Below are 26,795 nucleotides of genomic sequence, written 5' to 3' on the forward strand. Positions count from 1 at the left end.
AGTGAGATATGTTATTTAATTAATTGCTTTTGGTTCATCTCCCCATACAGTCAACACATGTCTCAGTTGTCATGGTCCTCAGGATGGTGAATCAAAATAAACACTATATAATTTGCTTATTACTTGTAATTGGGCTTTGCTTAGTATAAAATTTAAAATGTTACAGAGTTCATCTACAACTGACTTATTGTATCCTACTACAGATGGCAAGACACATCATTGAGGACTTTCCTCAGGTTCCAGATAAAATCTCAATCAAAAGGCACATACAGCGCAGTCCAGGCCTACCGCATAGAGATGGCATGCAAAATACTTGATGCATCAGGTAATTTATAATAATTGTAGAATTCAAATTGGATATAACATTTTAATCAATTACTTTATTGTGTATTTCAGGAAACATGTTTTGCATTAGCTAAATAAAAGAATATCAGGACAACTATGGCAAACCATTTTTGATGACAGAATTGCATAATCTTAAAGTTACAGCATCTTCATTTCCAAGGGAAAAGTGGATATCTAAGGATTTTTTCTAACGATTTATAATAGTGTGTCTAGGCCTGTCGTGATAGTCAATAAATCGAGTTATCGCACGATAAAAAAAAATGAGCTCGATAATTTTTCCGGCCGCGATAATTTCCATTTGCATGCTTGTTTGTTTTCCTCGTCTATCTCTACCAAAGAGACTGGAGGATCACTCTCAGTTCCTTAGCGTAACGAGGAGTGAACCCTCTTTGTCAGTCGCATGGTCTTTGTGGGGGCGGGACTCCAGGTGGAGAGAGACAGACAGACAAACGCTAGTTGAGAGTTGGAGCAGGGTTTCCCGCAGCACTTTGCAGTTAAGGCGCCGTCAAAAAGAAAGTATATGAGCGATATCCACCGTGTTACTCGGCGTCCCGTTTTCTCCCTTTCATTCCAAACCACACAGCTGACAACCTGCAGGTGGAGGCGGTGGAGCCGGGCTCGGACATACACGCCGCTGTGGACTCGTCGGTTTCAGGAAAGTGGCTCCATGTGTCCGACAATGCACAGAACATTAACGGTACAAGCCTACAGCTGTCTGCGGACACGGAGTGTGGAAAGTATGTCAGAGTTGCGTGTGTGTGTGTGTGTGTGTGTGTGTGTGTGTGTGGGCCCGCCCCCACGAAGCTCCGTCCTGAAGAAGAGCAGAAGCCGCACCTTCGCCAAAATGAAAACTGAAAAACAAAACTATTTTGGTACATTTACTTGCCATGTGGCAGATAGCCATACAGATAAATTTAATTTATAATTATATATTATTTAAATGTAATACTTAGTATTAAATAATTGTACTTTTTTATTGAACTGTAATTTAGTACAGAGTCTGTAGTCTGAGAACTTACGTGTCACAAACAGCAATTCCACAACTGTACATCAGCGTGAAAGACGACATACTAAAGGAGATCAAAGACATATTGTGGATATTTAAAATGTCTTCCAGTTCCAGTGTTAAATATTTTTTAGAAATGAAAGTGTATTGATCTTTGAAAAGGTGTACCTGGATTATTATGCCATTATCATATTAGATGCAAATGGTCTCTCGATGACAATATTATCGTTTATCGCAATAATTTCTGGGACAATTTATCGTCCAGCAAAATTTGTTATCGTGACAGGCCTAAGTGTGTCCTGGTAACTCATCTACTTGAACATGCACCCCATGGACCAAGGCTTAGTCTTTAACGCAGCTACTCGGTTTTTATTCCAGCCCGTATAATTTGGCTGCATGTTGTCCCCCCCCCTCATTGATGTTGTTATTATATGTTATTTTCTTTAGCGACAACTCAATGTGGGTAGATTTTGTGGTACATAAAACAATTACAAATGTTATTATCAATTACATACAAATGGCAATAACTAATAGTGAAATGTCCTTGAAAACAATGCCTCACCTATTGTTTTCATTGATTTTTCCAGAATCATTGGACCAGTTTTGTTCATACTGTGGTATGACAAAATTGGGAAAATTCAAAGAGGAACCTGAGTGGGTGAGTTTGTCACAAATATTGAAAAAGGTGTGAATAGGACAGGACATTAATTTATATCATTTATATCATTTATTAACAGCTGTGAAATTTGTGATAGGATGCCAGAGACATAGTACAGGTAGTTTGATGTGATTATATTCAACAATGAGGAAGCCAATGAATTGAAAAGCTTTATATATGCATTTATAGACTATAGGTCACTGATGAGGATGCTACGGGATTTCCTAACTACTTTTTCCCAAACTAACAGCTGTGAAATTTGTGAGAGGATGCCAGAAACATATTCCAGGTGGATTGATGTGATTATATTCAACAATGAGGAAGCCATTGAATTGAAAAGCTTTAAATATGCATTGAGGATGCTATAGAATTTGCTAAAGACTTTTTTCGCAAACTAACAGCTGTGAAATTTGTGATAGGATGCCAGAGACATAGTACAGGTGGTTTGATGTGATTATATTCAAAAATGAGGAAGCCAATGAATTGAAAAGCTTTAAATATGCATTTATAGACTATAGGTCACTGATGAGGATGCTATGGGATTTGCTAAAGACTTTTTCCCAAACTAACAGCTGTGAAATTTGTGAGAGGATGCCAGAGACATATTCCAGGTGGTTTGTAACGATTATATAAAAAAATGAGGAAGCCATTGAATTGAAAAAATTTTTTTTTATTTTTTTTTTTTTTTTTTTTTTTTTTTTAATATTTTTTTTTTTAAAAAATTTTTTTTTTTTTTTTAAAAGATTGCGTGAGATATTTTATATTTGGTTTAATATGATTATATTCCTAAATAAGAAAGCCAATGAATTGAAAAGCTTTAAATATGCATTTATAGACTATAGGTCACTGATGAGGATGCTACGGGATTTCCTAACTACTTTTTCCCAAACTATCAGCTGTGAAATTTGTGAGAGGATGCCAGAGACATATTACAGGTGGTTTGATGTGATTATATAAAAAAAAATGAGGAAGCCATTGAATTGAAAAGCTTTAAATATGCATTTATAGACTATAGGTCACTGATAAGGATGCTACGGGATTTGCTAACTATTTGTTCGCAAACTAACAGCTGTGAAATTTGTAAGAGGATGCCAGAGACATAGTACAGGTGGTTTGATGTGATTATATTCATTAATTAGAAAATGGTTGAAACTACCATATTTATTGGTAACTATTAGCCTTACATTTATTTATTTTTACTAATTCACAAGTGTGAAATGTTTAATGGCTCTCCCTGTCTTTAATGGAAGTGGTTTGATATGTCTATGTTGTAAAACAAAAAAGTTAATGAAGATTAAAATTAGTGGAGTTGCAATTTTACGACGGTCCCTAAGTACGCCTATTGTGACGGGCGCGTTGGACAGACATTCAGTTCTTTGCGCTCTAAACTGTGTCGACATTTTTGGTGATTTTGAGTTAAAAATAAGTGTGAAACGTCTGTCTCAATAAGCTCTACAACATACCCAGAAACTGGGGGAAATCGAAGTATTGACACTGAGCTATTGAAGGTAACATCCGCGAAAACGGACGAATGTCAAATATTAAACTATCTTCACCGCGGTCCGTTTTGGTGAGCCCAGAGGGAAAATATGACATTTTAAAAGTAGCCTACATTTACGGTAGCTAGCTAACAGTAGACTACAGAGAAAGTGTGATATTTTAAAGTCCGTTTCAGAGCGTGTACAAAAAGCCGTCTATCAGCAGGAATTGTAGAGTGCATCTCCAAGAATAGCGCGGACACGCACTTCACACCGCGAGCGAGCATGTGCGCCACTCGGCAGAAAAGGGAGAAAGAAAAAAAGAGTCTGCCGCTGTCCGGAGAAAATATTTCAGTCGGAACCGAAATGAGGAACCGAAATTCACGTTCTAATCCGGTCCGAATATTACCGTTTGCGTAGGAACCGGTACCATAGTGGAACCGGGAACCCTACTTAAAAATGCCCAATGATACGCAACATACTTTCCATTATATTTTTGATATACAGTGCCTTGCGAAAGTATTGGGCCCCCTTGAACGTTTCGACCTTTTGCCACATTTCAGGCCTCAAACATAAAGATATAAAACTGTAATTTTTTGTGAAGAATCAACAACAAGTGGGTCCCAATTATGAAGTGGAATGAAATTCATTGGCTATTTCAAACTTTTTTAACAAATAAAAAACTGAAAAAGTGGGCGTGCAAAATTATTCAGCCCCTTTACTTTCAGTGCAGCAAACTCTCTCCAGAAGTTCAGTGAGGATCTCTGAATGATCCAATGTTGACCTAAATGACTAATGATGATAAATAGAATCCAGCTGTGTGTAATCAAGTCTCCGTAATAATTGCATTTGTTCGGTGATAGTCTAGGGGGTCCTGGAAAGGCCAGAGAGCATCATGAAGAACAAGGAACACACCAGGCAGGTCCGAGATACTGTTGTGGAGAAGTTTAAAGCCGGATTTGGATACAAAAATATTTCCCAAGCTTTAAACATCCCAAGGAGCACTGTGCAAGCGATAATATTGAAATGGAAGGAGTATCAGACCACTACAAATCTACGAAGACCCGGCCGTCCCTCTAAACTTTCAGCTCATACAATGAGAAGACTGATCAGAGATGCAGCCAAGAGGCCCATGATCACTCTGGATGAACTGCAGAGATCTACAGCTGAGGTGGGAGACTCTGTCCATAGGACAACAATCAGTCGTATACTGCACAAATCTGGCCTTTATGGAAGAGTGGCAAGAAGAAAGCCATTTCTTAAAGATATCCATAAAAAGTGTCGTTTAAAAGTTTGCCAAAAGCCACCTGGGAGACACACCAAACATGTGGAAGAAGGTGCTGTGGTCAGATGAAACCAAAATCGAACGTTTTGGCAACAATGCAAAATGTTATGTTTGGCGTAAAAGCAACACAGCTCATCACCCTGAACACACCATCCCCACGTCAATACGTAAGTGGTGTGCAGCATCATGGTTTGGGCCTGCTTTTCTTCAGCAGGGACAGGGAAGATGGTTAAAATTGATGGGAAGATGGATGGAGCCAAATACAGGACCATTCTGGAAGAAAACCTGATGGAGTCTGCAAAAGACCTGAGACTGGGACGGAGATTTGTCTTCCAACAAGACAATGATCCAAAACATAAAGCAAAATCTACAATGGAATGGTTCACAAATAAACATATCCAGGTGTTAGAATGGCCAAGTCAAAGTCCAGACCTGAATCCAATCGAGAATCTGTGGAAAGAACTGAAAACTGCTGTTCACAAACGCTCTCCATCCAACCTCACTGAGCTCGAGCTGTTTTGCAAGGAGGAATGGGCAAAGATTTCAGTCTCTCGATGTGCAAAACTGATAGAGACATACCCCAAGCGACTTACAGCTGTAATCGCAGCAAAAGGTGGCGCTACAAAGTATTAACTTAAGGGGGCTGAATAATTTTGCACGCCCAATATTTCAGTTTTTTATTTGTTTAAAAGGTTTGAAATATCCAATAAATTTCGTTCCACTTCATGATTGTGTCCCACTTGTTGTTGATTCATCACAAAAAATTACAGTTTTATATCTTTATGTTCTGAAAAAATCCTAATGTATCTGAAATGTGGCAAAAGGTCGAAAAGTTCAAGGGGGCCGAATACTTTCGCAAGGCACTGTATTTTGAATTGTCATCTGTTATTTTCTTCTTAGCATAGGCTAAATAAAGTATTTCCACCATAAATTGGTGCATTAAACCGTATCCAAATGCAACAAAAAAGCAGCTGCTGACGCTCAAAACTTCCCTGGGGGAGGACACACAGACCCCCCCACTATGATACATTTTCATCCTCCTCCACCCTCTTCTTCTTCCTCCTCACCCTCTTCTTCTTCCTCCTCACCCTCTGAATCTCCCTCTCTGTGTCAGAGCCCTCCCTTTCATCACATGCCCTCTCTCCAACCTCCCCAGACTCCTCTGGCTATCTCCCTCTTCCTGCTCCTCAACACCTTCATTTGTTTCTCTCCCTTTTTGGTTTCCTGGGGCTAAAAAGGACGCTATGTCCCTTCCTCGTTTCATGACAACTATTAGAAGAAGAAAAAACGGAGGGGCATGCATTACATTTCGTTTGCTAACCATCCCTCCCTACTTAACACGGGCAGATAGCCTGTTGATTACTTTACTCAAATGGATTTATTATCGCGATGCAACAGCCGAGATGGATGAAGTCCCGTGGTTAACATCCCAGCATTGTGTAGTCCTAGCAACGAGACTGACATTTGGATATTCGCTTCTGCTTCGATGAGTTTGTTTAGATATGATGAAGTTTCTAAACATATCGAGAGCAGACATTTCCAAACTTGATTTCATTCTCAGTGTGAGGAACAAAAGGAACCCGGTTATGAGCAACAACAACAACAACAACAACAACAACAACAACAACAAGTCCCTTCCGAGATGAAATGGTTGATCTTACCAACAGGAGAACTCGGAGCTCCTCTGCTCTCTCCAAGAGGAGTTGCTGTCTCATTCACCGAGCACCACCACACGCTGCACGCTAAATAACTATTAACGTTAGTTGATATCTGTGGTATCGTAGACTGTATGCAACGTTAGTCTGGTTAACGTTAGACTATCGTAGGACTCAATGATGCCTTCAAGTGGACGGAACAGTTGCTAAGATGCTAACGGTGTAGCTAGCTAGGTTAGCATTTGCTACCAGCGTCCTCCTGATGTTCTTCCAACGCTTTCAGTGTTGGTGCCTGAAGAAGTCCGACATCTGTACAGACAGCTGCATAGTGCTATCTAATAAAGTTATATCTGCGGTGAGTTACACTGACATTACCACTGGAGACTAATGGGTCAAGTTACCCACTGAAGATTCTGGTTCTAGTTCTAGCCTAGTGTTTTGGGTGCGCAGCTCTAATTTACCCGTGTAGAACGTTGCGTCGCACATTAGTTCCGCTTTTGGCGCTCGCGTGTAAAACCATAATAAATTAATATTTATTTTATTTGGTCAGCACGGGGGGGCACATGGGAGGAGGCCAGGGACAGGGCATGAAGTTAACTTTTTTGTCCACCAGCCACTGTGGCAGGTGGACAGTTACTTTTTACCTGCCACTTTTTTTTTTTGCCTCATAAAGGTGAAAAACAAGACTGCTGTGTCTCTATGATCCTGTCCTGTCCTATTCATGGTAGCCTACTCATGGACATTGCGCCGTCATCACGTGCTGTAGTAGGGGGTCCAGCCTTGATAATACTGCATAGGGGTCCGGTGTCGGCTCATTATGCCACTGCATATAAGAGGTGAGATGACTGACAAGATCAGGGGCCTGTTTCACAAAACCAAGATAAGGGATTAAGCTGGGATTTCCCAGTTATCCTGGATGAATTAAGCCTTGATTTGGTTTCACGAAAGCGGAGGCACATAAATCACCATGGAGATTTATTCTGTGCAGCTAGCCTGCTCCCGACCAGGCTAACAGCCAGGATTTATTTAATCCTGGAGCCATTTCTGTTCACCCAGCAGTGGTGTTACCCTATTGTTATCAGTCTGGATTAAAATACAACAGATGCATATTGCTGTTCATTTTATTATTTAATGTTGTGACCATTATTTTTTCATTGCTACTGTTATATTGCTGTATGAAATAAAAAAAAATTCTAATGTGTTTTAAATGAAGTGTTACTAAGGACAAGACATACAATGCTGTACATGTGTATTTCTATAGTTGAACAATGCACCTTGAATTGTTTTAGTTGATTCATTTTTAAAAAATTCTTTAACAATAAGGATCATGTTTGTTCCGCTTCCATGTGCATTGTATTTGGCATTCTTAGCACACAATTTGTGTTGTCCTGTAAACTGGGACTATAATTTGGGAGGATTGTACAATTTTAAGAACATATCCTAATTGTACAATCCTCCCAAATGATAGTCTTAGTTCACTGGACCAGTAACTTTCTTTCTTTCTTTCTTTATTTTGGATAGCCCCTTGAGATGTACCATCTCATTTTCAAGGGGGTCCTTACTATATAGTGATGTAGGCTACTGTACATTCATGTAACAACAAGGAGAGGACACCCCAATGGTTTTTGACCTTATATTTTGCTGGGGGGATATAACTGATGAATATACATTCATGTTTACAGTGTGCATGGAATTTATCACTTTATTATCTTTATAGTTTCTAGATTTTAGAGTCCAATTTCTTCAGTGTCTTTATTTTCTATGTCCATATATATGAGGGAGCAAGGCACATAATATGTAGAGAAGGAAACTATAAAAAAAATTAATTAAAAAAACACAAAAAAAATATAGACTACTACAAACTACTGCTCTTAACTGAAACCATTCAAGGAGTCACTGTCATTTGCAAAAACAAACAGTTGTGCACTTTGCATTAAAAGCGAGCAGTGGAAGTTAATATGACTTAGGACATTTATGTTTTAGCCCATGAGAGAGAGGGAGAGGAAAAGAGTAAAGACATATTTACGCATCATATTTTAGCGTTGTAGAAAATTGATCTTCATGGTAAATTTCCTGAGTAACCTTATCTTCTGCTTACTTTTAAGGCAAATAGTACAACTGTTAATTTGTGCAAATAATTAGTAGCCTAATCCTTGAATGGTATGATTATGACGGCTTTGATTCAGAGCCGTGGTCAGTTATTTAGGCTACAATTACGCATTCAGTTGGTCCGTGATCGTCTGCTACGCTTTCTCTCGCTGTTTCAGTACAGCGGCCGTGTTTCTTTTCTTTTTATACAAATAATGTGTTTCACGTCATCCTACTTCCACAAGAAGCTGCTGCTCACTCTGTATAAAGTATGAACAATGCGTATTCTCCATTTTGGCATCAGTAAATCTGTGATTGACCTTTCGGTCTTTTGAGGAAAGCCGTGGACGCGCATCTATCTGAATTACTTTAGCCTGGCTCAACCTAGTCGCTCCTCCTCAGCCTGGCTTGGCCTTCGTGAAACGCACCAAGCCAGAATGCACAGATTAGACTAGGTCAAGCCTCGCTTTATCAGTTATCCTGGATTTATATATTCTGCTTTTGTGAAACATGCCCCGGGAGTAGCCTACACGCATCACAACAACAACAACAAAAAACACTGGTGAATGTGGACCATGACACATGAGTTGTTGCAAAAAAGTTGCAACTTTTTTTGTATAGTTCTTAAAAATAAAATAATAAATAAAAAGGAAACTTGTTTTGGGGAGAATAATAATTAGTACTATTAATGAATTACTCTGGGCTGAGATTTTCTAGAAACCTTACCAAAAAGGCTCAGGATGATGATATTGGTTTAATATGAAAACAGCTGGTGGATTTAAGACACAAAATAATAATTTATTGAATTAATCAAATATGAACATCTGTGTCAGTGGCTTGTTGATCTTTACATTGTTAGTTAATTTCCTATCCTGGGCTGGGACTCACATTCAAGGTTTAATAAAGTACTTATTGGACTTTAACTTATCATTGCACCTATACGATAACGAGCGTAGCTGGCCTCAATTTAGGTCATCCTGTAGGTCTCATCTGCATTTTTTCCTGCATCCACCGTGTGTGATTGTGTGTGTGCGCGTCAGTCGCGGGGGAAACGGAGCAACAGCCCTGCCCGCTGCAGACAGCTGACAAGATTGAAAAAGCAGCAACTTTAGAGTGAAAAATCATTACAGTGTGCATTGATGTTCAATTCAATTTATTTTATTTATAGTATCAAATCATAACAGAGTTATCTCGAGACACTTTACAGATAGAGTGGGTCTAGACCACACTCTATAAATTACAAAGCCCCAACAATTACAGTAATTCCCTCAAGAGCAAGCATTAGCAGTGGCTATTGCGACAGTGGCAAGGAAAAACTCCCTTATAGGAAGAAACCTCGGCAGACCCAGACTCCTGGTAGGGCGGTGTCTGACGGGCCGGTTGGGGGTGTGAAGGCGATAATAGTCACATTAAAGATAGTGGAACAGTGACTTTGAAGGTAGTCATTGTAGTTCATGTCACAGCAGGACGTTGCGTGATGAAACGTGGTGCTGCAGAGCATGGGTGGATGCGGCGGACGCAGCAGAACGCGGGCGTTGCAGGGAATCACAGAGCATAGCTCTGCGAAGAAGAAACATAAGGACTCCGGGGAGTAAACTCCCCAGAGCTAGGTTAGTAACAAGCAGTTCTGGGACAGGATGCATACAAAAGGAAACAAATGAAAACATTGATGAGAGGCTGTACGGGCCTGCCTCCCTCTACTCTCACTATATTATTGATTATATGATCAATAAATCTGATGACTACGAAGAGAAGCAGGTGGGCCGGGTTAGGCGGACGCTGCAACTCCTCACTCCCTAACTATAAGCTTTATCAAAGAGAAGAGTTTTCAGTTTACTCTTAAATGTGGTGACGGTGTCTGCCCCCCTAACCCAGACTGGGAGCTGGTTCCACAGGAGCGGAGCCTGGTAGCTGAAGGCTCTTGCTCCCAGTCTACTTTTAGAGACTCTAGGAACCACAAGTAACTCTGCATTCTGGGAGCGCAGTGCTCTAGTGGGACAATAAGGTACTAAGAGCTGTTCTAGATATGATGGTGCTAGACCATTTAGGGCTTTGTAGGTCAGGAGAAGGACTTTAAAGTCAATACTGAATTTTACAGGAAGCCAATGCAGAGTAGCTAAAACAGGAGAAGTATGATCTCTGTTCTTAGTTCTCGTCAGAACACGTGCTGCAGCATTCTGGATCAGCTGGAGTCTTAAGGGACTTATTTGAGCAACCTGACAGTAGGGAATTACAATAGTCCAGCCTAGAAGTAACGAATGCATGGGCTAGTTTTTCAGCATCGTTTTGAGACAGGATATTCCTAATTTTGGCAATGTTACGAAGATAAAAAAAGGCTGTTCTCGATGTTTGTTTTAGATGGGCGTTAAAGGATATATCCTGATCAAAAATAACTCCCAGATTTCTGACAGTAGTGCTGGAGGCCAGGACAACACCATCCAGAGTAGCTATATCTTTTGATGTTACAACGTATACATGTTGGCAGGACGGTCTGAAATGTTTTGCATCGTCTTTCGCTGTACGTTTTGTTGGTAATGTGAGATGTTCAAGTCACACACACACGTCTCGTCTTCATAACAGAAACAAGGAAATTAATTTGACCCGTTCTCACTCCCGCTTGGTCAATTGCTGACGTGGTACTGCTGGGATTGTGTTAGTAATGAAAATGCGATAGGGAGCCCTGGCTCTCAATCAATGTCTTCCAGTGATGCGGGCCCCTGATTGGAGAAGGCCCATAAGTAACCACGTACCCTGCTTACTGATAGTTACGCAGCCAACGACAGCGCCCGGGGACCAACTCCAGATCTGAGCCAGTGCCTTGATCAAGGGCACTGCCTGGAGAACCTAGTACATGTTTTTGATGGTGGGGGAAACCGGAGCACCCGGAGGAAACCCACACAAACATGGGGAGAACATGCAAACTCCACACAGAAAGGCCCTGGAACGACCTGGATTCAGAACCAGAACCTTCTTGCTGTGAGGACACAGTGCTAACCATTGGGCCACCATGCTGCGTAGATTGACAGTGTTACCCGCCAACTGCAAAATTCACCCAATCTGGCGGGTGGGCGGGTGTTAATTTCATGCCCTATATATACATATATATATATATATATATATATATACACACATACATATGCATATAATGTAAGACCTAAAGTTGTTTAAAAAGAATAAATAGAACATGTAGCAGCATTAGCAGTGCGCATGAACACACATGGCCATACACACCCAGTCATTTATCTTCACAGCATAAAAACAGTATGAACAAACATACAGAGTTCAGAGTCTTCAGTCTGTTAGGCAACGATGGAGTGAGGAGGAAAAGAGCCATCCACAATACCACCGAAGCGGTAGAGAAAGCCTCAAGATGGCTATGGCTCAAGAGAGGAGATCAATGGGGGCAAAGTAGCTTGATTCGCCAACTGGACACAAGCTGGGGTCTGAACTTAATGTATATTGTTAGGGGTGTTAAGCACTTTGAGTTTGAATTTGAGTTACTGATTTGGATATTTGTAATTCCTTATTTGATGTAAATTGTTGATTAAAAGGTTACACTGAGTAATACTACATTACCCATAATGCAGTGCGGGTTACATTTAGGAATTGAGGTAAATGACGTAAAGAGCAAGTTTTTTGAGATGCAATGCCTGTACACGCCTGAATTTCTGCAAGTAAAGAATCCTCGTTTTAAAGCAGTTACTGTTTGCCCATTTATTTGCTGGATAGTAGAAATACAGAACAGATCAGCCTCAGCTGGGTCGCCTGGATGAGGGTGTTGAAAGACCCGAAACACCCAATGATTCCAGGAACTGAAGAGGAAAGATGTGTCCAGCAGCATCAGTAGATGTATTTGCACAGATAGTATATAAATAATAAAAATAACTACACAAACACATAACCGAAGAAAGTAAATTTTTTCTTCTTTTATTAGAATAATTCAACATATTTAATATATAAGAAGATCTATATAAGAAGTTGTAGAAGACCACAAACACTCTCACAGTAACTTTATGCTTTTATTGTGAGAAGAGACAGAATTCAAAACTAAACATGACACAAGTCAACGACATTTCTACAGTGTCATGATCACAGCTTCCATCTTTAAAGGGGTGATAGAATGCTAAACTGATTTCACCCTGTCATAGTTGAATAACGACAGTTCGGTGGGTAAATAGGACATACATAGAAGCTCAAAGTCCCATTGACACCCCTTTACAATGAAAATCTCATATTTTGAAACTGCCGCTGAAAACTAGCGAATCTCAACAAAGCTGGAAGTTGACGTCAACCTCCCAAAAACCGGAACCTTTGTCAGCCCATGGGTGTATTAAGAGAACGGTCACGCCCTAACATTTACATGAGCTACACAACTGACCTGAGATCAGGTAGTCTTCTGAATCTAGCTAGGTCACGCAGATCTCTAGCCTAGAAATCTAGACTCCCCCTAGTGGCAGCAAATTTATTTGGCAGCCAGGGGGAGTCTAGGCACTCTCCATTGACTTTCAAGCTGCAAAAAACAAATTTTGGTCAGGCCAATCACATTGTGTATAGAGTCGGTGGGCGGGGCTTATGGCTGCTGCTGCTGGGAACAGCGAACTTCTGGAAGACTTGGAGTTCAGCTTTTCTTTGATAAAAGAACAAAGAACGGCACAGAAATCATTCTTAAAAAAGGAAGATGTGTTCGGAGTTTTGCCGACCGGATACGGCAAAAGTTTAATCTATCAACTAGCTCCGCTACCTTCTTCGTTGCTCTGCCTGGTTGTAGCGCTATCCTATTACGTGCAGAGGGAATTTGAAAGACAACCGTTTATCCCGCCCCTCGGATCGAGCTCCGTCAATGGTGAGTTCCCAGACCCTACATCTGGATGTGGGTCTGGCTTGTCAGGCTAGCAGATCTCTGCTATTCCATTACAAAATTCACTTCTGAAACGTTTTTATGCGAGAAATCAACTATGTAAAGCTCAAATATGGGCCACTTTACGAAAATGGATGGCTAATTGCAAATTTTGTCAGACTGTGTGTCGGAGTTCAGCGCCGGTGCTGCCTGTGTTGCTGCCTCGCCGCCCGGCCTGCCTTCCTTTACAGACCCCGGCCTTCTATGAGGTACTTGGAGCTCCGTCATGACTGGCAGCCCACAGCACTCCAAACCCGCGCAAAGTCACCGTCTCTTGGGGTAATAGACAACCAAATGCCCCTGCCCTGACAGAGCTCCAGGGCCTGAAACTCCCCTCTTCCTGCTAGCTAAATGCCCGGTGTATGTGAGTGAGAGCGCGGTTAGCGAGCGTGTTACACCAGCAATGTCTTACCACAGGTTTCAGTTAATCTTTTAATGTGTGTAATTATAATGTGTTGAGTTATTTAAACAAACGATTGGGGAAATAAACACCGCTTGTCCGCGAGTATCATTGATAGAGCCTGCGGCTGGATGTAGTTCTATCAATGAGAGCTAGCTAGCCTCCTCTTAGAATTCCTCTGAAATTCAGAAATATTCATTAACTTGAAATCGGACACCATTGTTAGCTTTATAAGACATTTAGCTAGATGTTGTATATGTGACGTGAAGAAATTCAAACTGTAAATATACTTGGAATTACACCGAAAATGAAGCTAACTATCTGTGATTTGTAGCTGCACATGTAGCTAGGATTGAAGGGACAGTTGCAGATAATGAAAGCCCTAATCTTCACAAATATTCATTAATTTGAAATCAGACACCGTTGTCACTAAAAATTCTCAGAAGTGATTTTAATAACAAAATAGCCTGATAAACAATGTATAACTTTGCAGTGTCTGAAATATGAGACCTGCTGTCGAGTTTCCCATGTGTTTCTATGTAGTTTGCTCAAACCAATCAGCACGTAGCTCATTCTGAATATTCATGAGCATACCCTATTTGGAAGAAAAGCTCTTGTTCCAAATAGAGCCATATTCACAGGGTAGTTAAGGGCCTAATAAAAAACAGTAACGTTACTAATTGAACAAAGCACAACAGTAGATTAAACACAACAGACAGACTGACTACATTACTAAAACACATGTAAAGCAGCTCCGGTGACATTTACTCCCCTGAAAGAAATCATTAAAACACCACAAGTCTGTCGGCTGTTCTTCAGTGGAAATTTCCCTGAATATTGATTCAGACATTGGGCCAAAATCAACAGTTTATATTCACTGTACCAACGGATCATCTCGCGCCTTTATACTCACATAACAAATACATTAAATGGGGGTACCTATGGTGCTAAAACTCATAAGAATTTGCAACTTGCAAAAAACACAATTCTCAAATGAATACAGAGTGATTTGTATTTGTATATCTGTGTTGTATCTATGTCTCTAATTTGTGACTTGTGAAACACAAGTCACAAATTAGTGCAGAGTGATTTGTATCTGCAAACACAATTCACAAATGAATGCACAGCGATATGTATTTGTAAATCTGTGTTGTATCTGTGTCTCTAATTTCTCTAAACACCTGAGTTACGAATTGCGTCTGACCACAAACAGTGCAGAAGAACAGTCTCAAAAGTACCCACACACATAGAAGGAGAGTTAAACGTATATTTACATTGAAAAATACTAAGTGATGAAAAATTATGAAATATGAGTTACAAATTAGATGCACAGACACAGATACACATTTGCGGATACAAATCACCTTGCATTCATTTGTGACTTGTGTTTCACAAGTCACAAAAAAAAGACACAGATTAGCATCACAGTTAATGCTGAGTCACCGTTAGATTTCCAGCTTGTTTGACTCTGGCCCACTACTTAACTACACTGCCATCCAATGGCAGCGTAAGAAGTTTACATTGTTCACGAGGAATGTGTTCAATCACTCTGAATTATTTTATACAAAGTTCATTCATGAGTTTATAACAATGACGTGAAATATTTCTGTAAGTGTGATCCTGTACAGACTCAACTGATCAGCAGTGAGAAACAGGAGGAGACTCTCCATCCTATACTGAACACAGAGACACTGAGGCACCAGAAGAACTGAACCCAAACCCAGGATAAAGAGGCCAAGTGAATGTGGTGTTGAAGGTGTGGAGGTGGATCAGTGAGTCAGAGGAGACTGTGTAGAAGGACAGAGAGCCAGCCGGACAGTCCACATACACTGCTACTCTGTCAGAAGAGGGGGAGGTGGTGATGGATGTTCCTCTCTTATTGTGCCAGACAGAGTAACCAACATCAGAGCAGTTCAGAATCCAGGACTGATCATTCCATCCAAACACACAGTCATCACTGTCTCCTCTCCTGCTGATTCCTCTGTAACTCACTGATATATAAACCGCTCCTCTCCTCTCGACCTTCCAGTAACAGCGACCAGTCAGACCATCTCTACACAGCAGCTGATGACACCAGGAGTCAGAGTGAAACCTCTCTGGATGATCAGGATATGGCTGATCCTCTAATACACATACCACCTTCCTGTTGTTCTCAGACAGTTTGAGTTTTCTGTGCACTGTGTTTGTGTCCAGTGTGAGTTCACAGGAATCTGATGGAGAGAACGAGACACAACACAGCTGCAGTTATTAACCAATCAGCACTCAATGACATCAGATGGTTGAATGAGTGATGTCACAGTTTGATGAATGGAATTAAAAACACACTTACACTTCCTCAGACCTGGTCTCAAATATCTGACTCCAGCAGGCTCCACTCTGAAAGGAGGAGGGGGTCAAACAATTAAGATATATAATTCTGTTTAATTTCCTTTAAAGTGTCCAACCATAACAGAAGTTATCTCAGGACACTTTCCAGATAGAGGAGTCTAAGTCAGGATTTAATTTCATAGAAAGCAGAACATTCGTCCGCCCTCTAAAGCAGTTTACTGCTCCAGAAATCAGCTGTTCTTATAATAGACTATTGCGGACGACTCCGTGTTTCCCTGCTAAAGAGGACTCTGCCGTAGCTGGTGACTGGTTTTCGTTTGCGTGTTTGAGCTGTTTCTTGGACTAACAGCTAACTGTAAGTTGGATTTCTGTGTGTTTGCTTCACTGAAGATAACGTCCTGCATGTCCACACGAGCTACCATCAGGCCCGCAACTTTTTTTTATTTCCTCTTGGCGTGTGTGTGTGTGTTAAGACAGTGGTAACACAGTGGTTTAATAGGGTTTGCGTAAGTTTTACATTGAAACTGCTGTAAGGAGAAATCATTTTGTGTAGCTGGAGTGTTTTAAGTGGAAACTGATAGAGACACTGGTAAAGGGGTAGGGTAATATTTCAGTTAGCATATTTGAAGGGTGTGATTTGTGTTGTTTTTTTTGTTATTCAATCTAACGGATAAATATTATTTGTACAATTAAGTTATTGTTCAGTAAACAATACCTTTTTTGTTAAAGAGTTGTCTGGGGTCAGTTATTCCAATACAGCTCAATAGATTTGTGGTAGCTACCTTATAGAAATGAACCCAAACACCTCATCATTCCAGTCTAAAGTTACTTATTGCAGCTTGGGCATTGCACTTGACAATGCAAGTTTGTCAAGTCAAATATCCTTTATAGCATTAATAGAATTTTTTTCTTAACGCATCGTGATGCATCGAGATATCGAATCGCTGACCTGATAATCGTAATCAAATCGGGAGATTCACACCTCTGACTGTGAGGCCATCAATGCCTGGGGCACGTCTGCCCTGCATACTCTGCTGGGCAGCGATGACCTCCTGCAACTTTTTGGGCGCCTCAAGACAGGAGTTGGTCTCCGCAGAGACCTAAGGTAGCCTACTCATGACTTCCTCTTGTAGAGCTTCCTGCTCCTCGTACTCGCTTGAGTAGAGGGAGAAGTAGAACTCTACTGCTCACCTTCGGATCTGCCTCAGATCTATGATCTCCTGTCCTGTGTCTGAAAGCAGTGTGTGGATTACACACCTCTGCCGGTTCTTTCTCTCCAGGCCGAAAAAGAAGCTAGAGGGAGCACCGGACCAGATTCAGGTTCATAAAGGTTTATAAAGGACATGGTCTGCTGTGGGTATGCTGCAGCAGATGTGTCACGTTTGAGCTCTGTGTATTTCTGTAGTTTCAGTTTTCCACCTCCGAAGTAGAGCAGCGTACAGCCACTTCCCTAAACGTTGTCTCATTCAGAGACCAGAGTCTCAAACGGGGATCTGAGCCTGTCAGACGTATCAGCAGAGCAATCACGTAATGCACGGCAGGCCATGGTGCAGGTAGATTTTTTCTGAAATATAATTACTTTACTTTTGTAGTAGCCTATTATAACTTTATTTTTCACAAAATATCAGCACTCCTCCAAATCTCAGAGAACACAGATGGGATGAGTTATATTTTGAATGTGCACAATGTTTGGACACAGAAATCTTGCTCACACATCTGAAATATTACAGTCCAGGGGTTTATTAATACAATAAAATGAATAATGTATAATTGTGGTTACTTTCTCAATAAAAGATGCAAAAGAGAAGGTAAGAGTAAATTATTCCTAAGCTACATGTGTGCTGACTCAGATATAATTATAAAAGCAGATCTATTGGAGAATAACGCAATACAGAATGCCTGATAGATGTTTTTATATTTGGATTGTAATCTATGTTTGACTTTACATAAAGATATTTCTAGCATATTGATTCAGAAAAAGGTAGAAATAGGTGCATATATTTTCACCAGAATGCAGGAAATGAAGTGTTTAATGCTCAAAATTTGGATGGCCTTTACTGTAGAGGCATTTGAGGGCTAGGGCAGGCGGACAGGATTTTGGGGATGGGGGGGGGGGGCTCGGCTGTCCTTACCTACTCTAATGGGAGGCTCACATTCACCCAATTTGAAAACCCCTGCACTAGGGGATTTTAAACTCATTTTAAGGGCACTGGAAAAATCATCTTCAGAATCCTGTTCTTGTTTTTAGTACTTTAGTGTTTTAAGTCTACTTGGCACTTTTGTTTAAATATTGTATTGTGTACCATTGTAATCTGTTTTTCAATGAGATTACGTGAATAAATAAAGGTTAAATAAAAAAACAAAGAGAGAGAGAGTTGATGGTGAGCATGTACAGAGATGTGAGTAACCTAATTTCTTTGTGTGCCATGTAGCCTAAACATCACATCCTGAATATGATCAAAAACAGGATAATCCTCATAACTGGATCATTCATGTCCATGTAAACACATAAGAACAACATGCTAGATCTGTGGGTTCAGAGATAGCAGCGTCCATAGCAACCAGCAATTTATATACGGCAGTGGCAGGCCGTGTATTTTACACCTGGGTCTTCAGTACTATCATACAGCAATTAAATCACGTCTGAATAACCTCACCATGACACTAAGCCATTACTGTGTGGAATAACGTGATTTAACACAAGGCTCAACACCTAGAGACACCTAACGCACTACTGCAGAGACATGAACACATGCTGACTGAAGCCATCACTTTCACACAGTATGACAGGATGCTGCATCACATATAGTCAAAATGAATGGAGTTACCAAAGACACCAAAACAAACCTACATGTTGGGGGAAACGTATGACGAGCTGCATGTCCCCTGTCCTTTGCCATAATGTGCAATGTAACACATGCGCTATGCCTTATGTGCGCGCACTCACATATAAAAGAAATGCATTGATGATGGCGACACTAAGTTCTCCTGGAGTTGTGCCTTTTGTCATTAGTTTTATTTTCAATACTTAATTATTCGCAGCGGATCCATGCGCACTGTCACCTACCGTGGAGACGCTGGCCTCACTGACCTCTCCTCCTCTGAGTTGGATCTCCCTCGTGTTAGACTCAGTTTCACTGAGCGTAATAACACTTAGAAAATAAATGGCATTACATCAGTGAGTTTAAACTGCTTATTATGCGTATTTTGGACTGACACTGCAATGCATGTTGTTCTGTAACTGGTGCAGAACAACTATTCTCTTGATTTCCATTTCGACATTAGACATTTTTGAAAGCGATGTTACATTTAGCATATATCGCCACAGAAAACAAGCTAACCATCGCAAAGTGTTGTGCTAATGCTGGGAACAAGCAAATTGTATCTTTATAGTTGTATCTATATGATATGACAGACTAAGGTTAATATTTCACCAGGTCGGAGGGCTAGATGGATGTGTTAAGTAGACCCCATAAAGTTATCCTACAACTGATTTTGATGGTAGCTACAGGATATGCTTTGAATTCATAAGATTTACCAATACAGTGTTAGGGACAGATCAGATGGCCAGAGACTTGAGACTTGACTTAGACTTGTTGCAAAACACTTGAGACTTGACTTGAACTTGCCCCTCAAAGACTTGAAACTTGACTTGGACTCAAGCTCAAAGACTTGAGACTTGACTTGGACTTCCAAAAAATGACTTTTGAACATCTCTGGCACATCACTTTGCAATGGTTAGCATGTTACCTGTAATGGTATATGCTAAATTTCATGTTACCTGTAATGGTATATGCTAAATTTAACGTCTCTTTCACATTAGCAAGTGACTGACCTTCTGACAGTCAGCTGTTTGTGCGACTTAAGTGTGAATCAAGTCAGAGTCTCAGACTCGAGTCCCCATCTCTGCACAGCACAAGAGGAACTTAAAGAAATAATTGGTCCAGATGTCAGTATATGTTTCTGATCGATCACATGAGCCATGCAGCACAGGCAACTGACATTTTAAACAGCTAGCTAACTAGTCTGCCAAAAGAGTAGATTAATGCTTCACCTACACACTCTTCTCACAGCGTAGCAAGCAAATTGCTTTGTGATAAGCTCCGCTAAACCTGTCCCGGACCATTCTGTTGAGTTGAAACTGATTTGATCCCGGGAAAGAGGGGAAAAAAAGGATGTTTCTTAGGATGTTATTATTTAAGTTACTCAAGATGTTCTCCTTTAAAATTTCCTACACAAATTTCTCCTTTTTGTTCATCAATGTTTGTACCTGAGAGTGTCCAGTCTCCAGAGAGGATCCTCCAGTCCCGCTGACAGTAGCTTCACTCCAGAGTCTCCTGGATGATTGTAGCTCAGGTCCAGCTCTCTCAGATGGGAGGGGTTGGATCTCAGAGCTGAGGCCAGAGAAGTACAGCCTTCCTCTGAGATCAGACAGCCTGACAGACTACAAACACACAGAACAACACACTAGAACCTTCTGTGAACATGTGGGGCTATGTGTTTGTTCTATGGAATTGGAATTGGAAATTGATTTATTTGAAACAGGGACATTGCACAAATAAACATTAAACTCGTTAAACAAGAGAAAATGTCTTGGGCCAGGTTATAGCAGCAATTGCTAATTTCCACCTGTAGTCCAACAAATTTAAAAAATAACAATTTTAAATAGAAATTTTACAGTATTATAGAAAACATGATGTCCATAGTAATTAAAAACAAGCAGTTAGGCAAAAATGCTACACTCCCCCCTTGTAATGCTTCGAGTAGTTTGCACTGTTTTTTCGGAGCAGAGTGTTACAAACTTTTTCAAAGAGGGAGCAGTAGTACTATATATTATTTTATGTAGCAAAGACACATTTGAATGTTGTATTAAATTGTCAAAACTAAGTAGATCATATTTGACATGTATATGACAGTGATGATAATGATGTGTTTTTTTGTCATGGATCTTGAGGCAGTTTTTATACAGAGATTCTAAGGGTTTTATGACTGTTTTACATGCCTGAGACCGGGATGTAATGCAGTATAAAAGGTGGGGGATGATCATTGCATTTAAATATGTACTAGATGCTTCAGTGGTGAAAGAGTTTCATATGTATCTAAAATTTACTAAATTAAATTTCAGTTTATTGCTAACTTTTTTAACATGACCTTTATAGAGCAATGTGCAGGCTGAATTCACAACTGAATTAATACTTAATGTTGTCTGAAGAGGTCTTTTAAAAACACATAAGTAGAAATTGCTATGTTACACAAACCCTAAAGCAGAAATTTTGATGAAAGGGTGCCCATTTTTTAGCTAGGTTCTGAAATAGCCTTTCCCGCTAGCAATGCATCATATGATATAGGCAGAGGTAAACAATAGGTTGTGCTCCCACTCGCTTTTCACTCTACAGTGGTGAGAGAGAGTGAGATATAGAGAAAGTTTATGTATGTTTAGGTAAGTCATAATGGTAAATTATTGTGTTTGTTCTGGTTGCAAAGTCCACCCTGTCAGGAAATCGTGTACATAATTTTCCTTGTAGGAAAAGCAAGGTCTACATGTGTTTTGTGGATTTGGAGAAGGCGTATGACCGGGTCCCCCGGGAGATACTGTGGGAGGTGCTGCGGGAGTATGGGGTGAGGGGGTCTCTACTCAGGGCCATCCAATCTCTGTACGACCAAAGTGAGAGCTGTGTCCGGGTTCTCAGCAGTAAGTCGGACTCGTTTCAGGTGAGGGTTGGCCTCCGCCAGGGCTGCGCTTTGTCACCAATCCTGTTTGTAATATTTATGGACAGGATATCGAGGCGTAGTCAGGGTGGGGAGGGGTTGCAGTTCGGTGGGTTGGGGATCTCATCGCTGCTCTTTGCAGATGATGTGGTCCTGATGGCATTATCGGCCTGTGACCTTCAGCACTCACTGGATCGGTTCGCAGCCGAGTGTGAAGCGGTTGGGATGAGGATCAGCACCTCTAAATCGGAGGCCATGGTTCTCAACAGGAAACCGATGGAATGCCTTCTCCAGGTAGGGAATGAGTCCTTATCCCAAGTGAAGGAGTTCAAGTACCTTGGGGTTTTGTTCGCGAGTGAGGGGACAATGGAGCGGGAGATTAGTCGGAGAATCGGCGCAGCGGGTGCGGTATTACATTCCATCTATCGCACCGTTGTGACGAAAAGAGAGCTGAGCCAGAAGGCAAAGCTCTCGATATGCCGGTCAGTTTTCGTTCCTACCCTCACCTATGGTCATGAAGGCTGGGTCATGACCGAAAGAACGAGATCCAGGGTACAAGCGGCCGAAATGGGTTTCCTCAGGAGGGTGGCTGGCTTCTCCCTTAGAGATAGGGTGAAAAGCTCAGTCATACGTGAGGAGCTCGGAGTAGAGCCGCTGCTCCTTTGCGTCGAAAGAAGCCAGTTGTGGTGGTTCGGGCATCTGGTAAGGATGCCCCCTGGGGCGCTCCCCTAGGGAGGTGTTCCAGGCACGTCCAGCTGGGAGGAGGCCTCGGGGAAGACCCAGGACTAGGTGGAGGGATTATATCTCCAACCTGGCCTGGGAACGCCTCGGGATCCCCCAGTCGGAGCTGGTTAATGTTGCTCGGGAAAGGGAAGTTTGGGGTCCCCTGCTGGAGCTGCTCCCCCCGCGACCCGACACCGGATAAGCGGACGAAGATGGATGGAAAAGCAAGGTTTTTTGATTTTGGGTGCGTTTTGTGCAGGTGAAGTGAGCAGACTTCACTGCCGCGTCTGTCACCACACACTTGGTCGTTTGTGGCGCTCATTTCACTCCGGAGAGTTATGGACCTGGAGATTTGTTGGAGTCTTGGATATGATTTCGGAGTAAGGACCATGTGAGGCTGATTACCGATGCTGTTCCCTCGGTGCACTCGATGGAATCAAGTCCACCACCATCAAGGCTTTCACCTGAACCTGGCGCGGGCAAGACTGGAGGACCAAGTGCTAGCAAATATTGATATTCAGTATGAACCATGTTGACAGATATGTGCAGTATGGTAACATTACCATTGTAGTGCAGAAACTATCGTAAGCATAAGTCTATTGTATGTGCAGGAGGAATAGTATGAAGAGCAGTAGAATATGGCTATATATAAGTAGTTACAGTATGTACAATTATTTTGATACGGTTTGTTATTTGTGTAGAAAACTGACGACTATAATAGAAGTGTATAATATAATAGTGTTATAAATTAGTCTTGTCTAAACATACTCTGGTCTGTTGGCTTGGAGAGGACCATACTCCTGCCTGAAGTTGAGGTATGCTACCTGCAGCAAGAACGGGTTGAGGCAGCAGGCATCAAAGCTGGGATGGAGCGTCAGGCAGGTAATGTCCGTGGCCGGGACTAAACCCTCAACTACTGCCCAGTAGGCATCCACCTCTCGACAACACATGCTGTCCACCGCCATAGCCTCACAATGTCCGCACAAGCACATAGCCAACAAGACGATTATGTGCTAGCGCTAATCTGCTTGGATGGACTGCACAGTCCCTGTCTCAGCATTAAAATCTTAGGTTGTAGGATATCACAAGACAAATGTTGCTGGCTTAAATTAAGACAATCTACATGTATGTTTAATCTAAAACAAGGTCGAAAGTATGTTTGCTAAAGCAGATTTATTGTATAACACCAATGTACTAGCCTAGATGAACCAGCATTAGCCACCGCACTACACAGTAACTCACCAAGTCACTTGCCCTATTCGCCACTGGTTCGCAACTCTACTTCTCTCCTCTGCCCATTGTTCCTCCCCCTGATCTCCCCCTGACCTCTATCTCGTCTAGGAGGCTCATAATTATAGGCCTGTGGGCCATTATAGGCATGCTTGCCGACGTTGGAGAGCTCGGTTTCTTCATCCACGTCCATTGTAATTTGTGCATGAACTTGACCGGACTCCCTTGCGTTACATCACTTCTGGTCAGGGATAGATAGATGCGGAACTTATTTGATCACAATTTTATCTCAAAATATCGTTTATGGCGGTCATATATTCTTCCAGTTTTGAAAATCTAGTTGTTTATCATTAATATACACTATGCTGTATAGGGGTATCCAACCTGCACATTGCTCTTTAAAGCTAAGTGTTGAATCTAGAGTTACCCCCAGATATTTCAATTTCTCTACATGTTTTATGTATTGTCCATTTACTAAAGTTTCAGGATAAGTTTTAAGTTTATACCGGTTTGTGAAGAACATGGTTACAGTTTTTTCAACATTTAATGAGAGGCATGAGTCATGTAACCAGTCGCTAACCTTGCTCGTGACACATGATAATGTCTTGGCTACGTCTGTTGCACTTCTCCCATGGGTATATGAAACGTTTTCATCAGCATACATAACAATATTTATACCCTTACAAACTGAGGGCAGGTTACTAATATATAAGCAAAAGAGCAGTGGCCCTAGGATTGACCATTGTCGAACTCCCAGAGAAGATGCAAGACAATGTGCAATTTACTTGCACACATTGTTTTCGATTCATCAAGTAGGATTTTATCCAATGTTGGACATTTGTGTAGAGATCATATTTGGCCAGCTTGTGTATCAGTTCCTCATGATTAACTATATCAAAGGCTTTGCGTAAATCTAGGAAGACTGCTCTCACCACTTCTCTTTGATCTAAGCTAGTTTTAATTTCCTCAATGAAGTAGCAGCATGGAGGTACAGTGGAATGTTTTTTTCTGAAACAAAATTGCATAGGATGTAAAAAGAACTTAGAGTCCAGATGTGTAATTAGTTGTTCTGCCACAACGGTAGGCTTAAGCACACTGGGAAAGATATTTTTGTAGGAGAAAGACTTGTTTATAATCATCATAATAGATGTCTTGTGTTGTTTTAAAAAAGCTGTATCCCAACCATATACTGTATATCTTTAGCTTTGCTATTAAATTGAAGTGAGATTACACTTCCCACTTTCTCTGTGTTGATTAGGGAAAACGTGAAAGCAGAATCATCACAGGTTTGTATCTTTGTTTGTTGTCCAGGTACATTTTGGTCCATATTTAGAATACATCTTTAAAATCATCTGTGGCATTTAACTATTCAACAACAAAAGCACATCCTTAAAAATCCTCATGGAAAGTAACTCTGATGCTCAAAACTACTGCTGAAGTTTATCATATCAACAGACATGTCAGCTGTTTATCAACTAAAATTAATCAGAGTTTAAATTGTCATCAGTTGAATGGGTTAATGAATACTGACCTTAGAGTCTCCAGTGTGCAATGTGGACTCTTCAGTCCAACAGAGATCAGCTTCAATCCTGAATCCTGCAGGTCATTGTAACTCAGGTCCAGCTCTCTCAGACTAGAGGACTGGGAGCTGAGAACTGAGGACAGAGCTTCACAGCTTCTCTTTGACAGGTTACAGACACTCAGTCTGGAGAGACAGCAGGAAGGAAACAAGTTATGTATTATTAACTCCTGTTGAAAGATAGCAGAGTATTTATTGATGAATATGTCACTTACAGAGCTTTGTTGGAGGGACGGTAATGAAGAAGACAGATAACATTTGTGTTTAAAAGTCAGTTTTTTTGGTGATAGAGAATATAACATCCATTTTCTAAACAAGTTAGAAACCTGATAACTAATTGAGACTGAATGAGGTGTAAAAAGACATCCAGTATTCAAATTCACATACCATTTTAATCACAAATCACAAAACCTTTTAATCAAGACATGAAAAGGGCAGTTTAAATTGAATAATTCTTAAAGTTTAGAGAAATATCATATAAGAATACAATTAACGATTGTGTTTATATGTTCAGTCAGGACTTTTGGTGATACAGTATATGAAATCCCTTCTTAGTGTGTTTAAATATCTGCTGCTCTACTCTAAACAAGTTGGAAACATGATAATTAATCGTGACTGAATTAAGCAATATTACACGTGAAGGTTTGATTTAACGTCATTATTGGCACAACAGTCATGCGGCTATGACCGAGGTGCTTGCGAAGAGGTTCGTAAGCATGACTGAAGTGATAATATGACGTTAAATCAAACCCTCTTGTGTAATAAAGTGATTATAAAACAACGGTTTCCATCTAAATTAAGGTTATAATCAAACTGTATTCATATTGTGGGGCAATTCGCTTTCAAAATAAAGAAAGTCAACAGACAGTCCCTCCCTGTTAAACGCTAGTCAGCCAGCCACCTTAAGCTAACGCTAGCTTTGTAATGGTAGAGATCGCGGAATTTTCCAAAACGAATGAACTACCGCACATATAAAAACCAATCTGCTTGTCTAACTTAATCTTGTTATAACTAAAATATCTACTGAAAAAATATTTTTTCATGCGTAGATTTAGCTACTATATGTCTGCAAATTTCAATATTGACATGTCAGTGGCACAGCTGATGTGATCCAAACGGCTGTGTTCCAAAGAGCTTATCTGAAACTGTGCTTGAAGCTGTTGTCTTGTGAGCCACCTATCATGCCAGCTGTTGACTCTCAGAAACTTGTCTTCTGATTCTGTTGTGGCTTTGGGTCTGCCAGACCTCTTCCTGTCAGAGTTTCCCACAGTTTCTAAGTACCTTTTGATGGTGAAGAATACTGTACTCACTGACACCTTGGCTTTCTTCACAATTTCTCTGTAGGAAAGACCAACATTCTTAAGTGTTATGATGGTCTGGCTATCTTCCATTGTCAATTGCCTTTTTCCCGCCA

The 26,795-nt window shown here is 40.8% G+C and overlaps 2 protein-coding genes across 2 annotated transcripts in view; both read right to left on the reverse strand.

The window, feature by feature from the left end:
- LOC120570817 (NACHT, LRR and PYD domains-containing protein 3-like) overlaps window positions 1-26,795 on the reverse strand; it is a 172,096-nt gene that overhangs the window by 141,902 nt on the left and 3,399 nt on the right. The window contains 1 exon segment of the mRNA XM_039819385.1: window positions 25,334-25,507. Within this exon segment, the coding sequence (XP_039675319.1) occupies window positions 25,334-25,507 (174 nt within the window).
- The window catches only part of LOC120571282, a 175,363-nt gene that overhangs the window by 135,201 nt on the left and 13,367 nt on the right, over window positions 1-26,795 (reverse strand). The gene's annotated exons all lie outside the window — the stretch shown is intronic.

The sequence above is a fragment of the Perca fluviatilis genome, chromosome 2 (genome assembly GCF_010015445.1).
Source record: "Perca fluviatilis chromosome 2, GENO_Pfluv_1.0, whole genome shotgun sequence".
In the NCBI taxonomy this organism is placed as follows: Eukaryota; Metazoa; Chordata; class Actinopteri; order Perciformes; family Percidae; genus Perca; species Perca fluviatilis.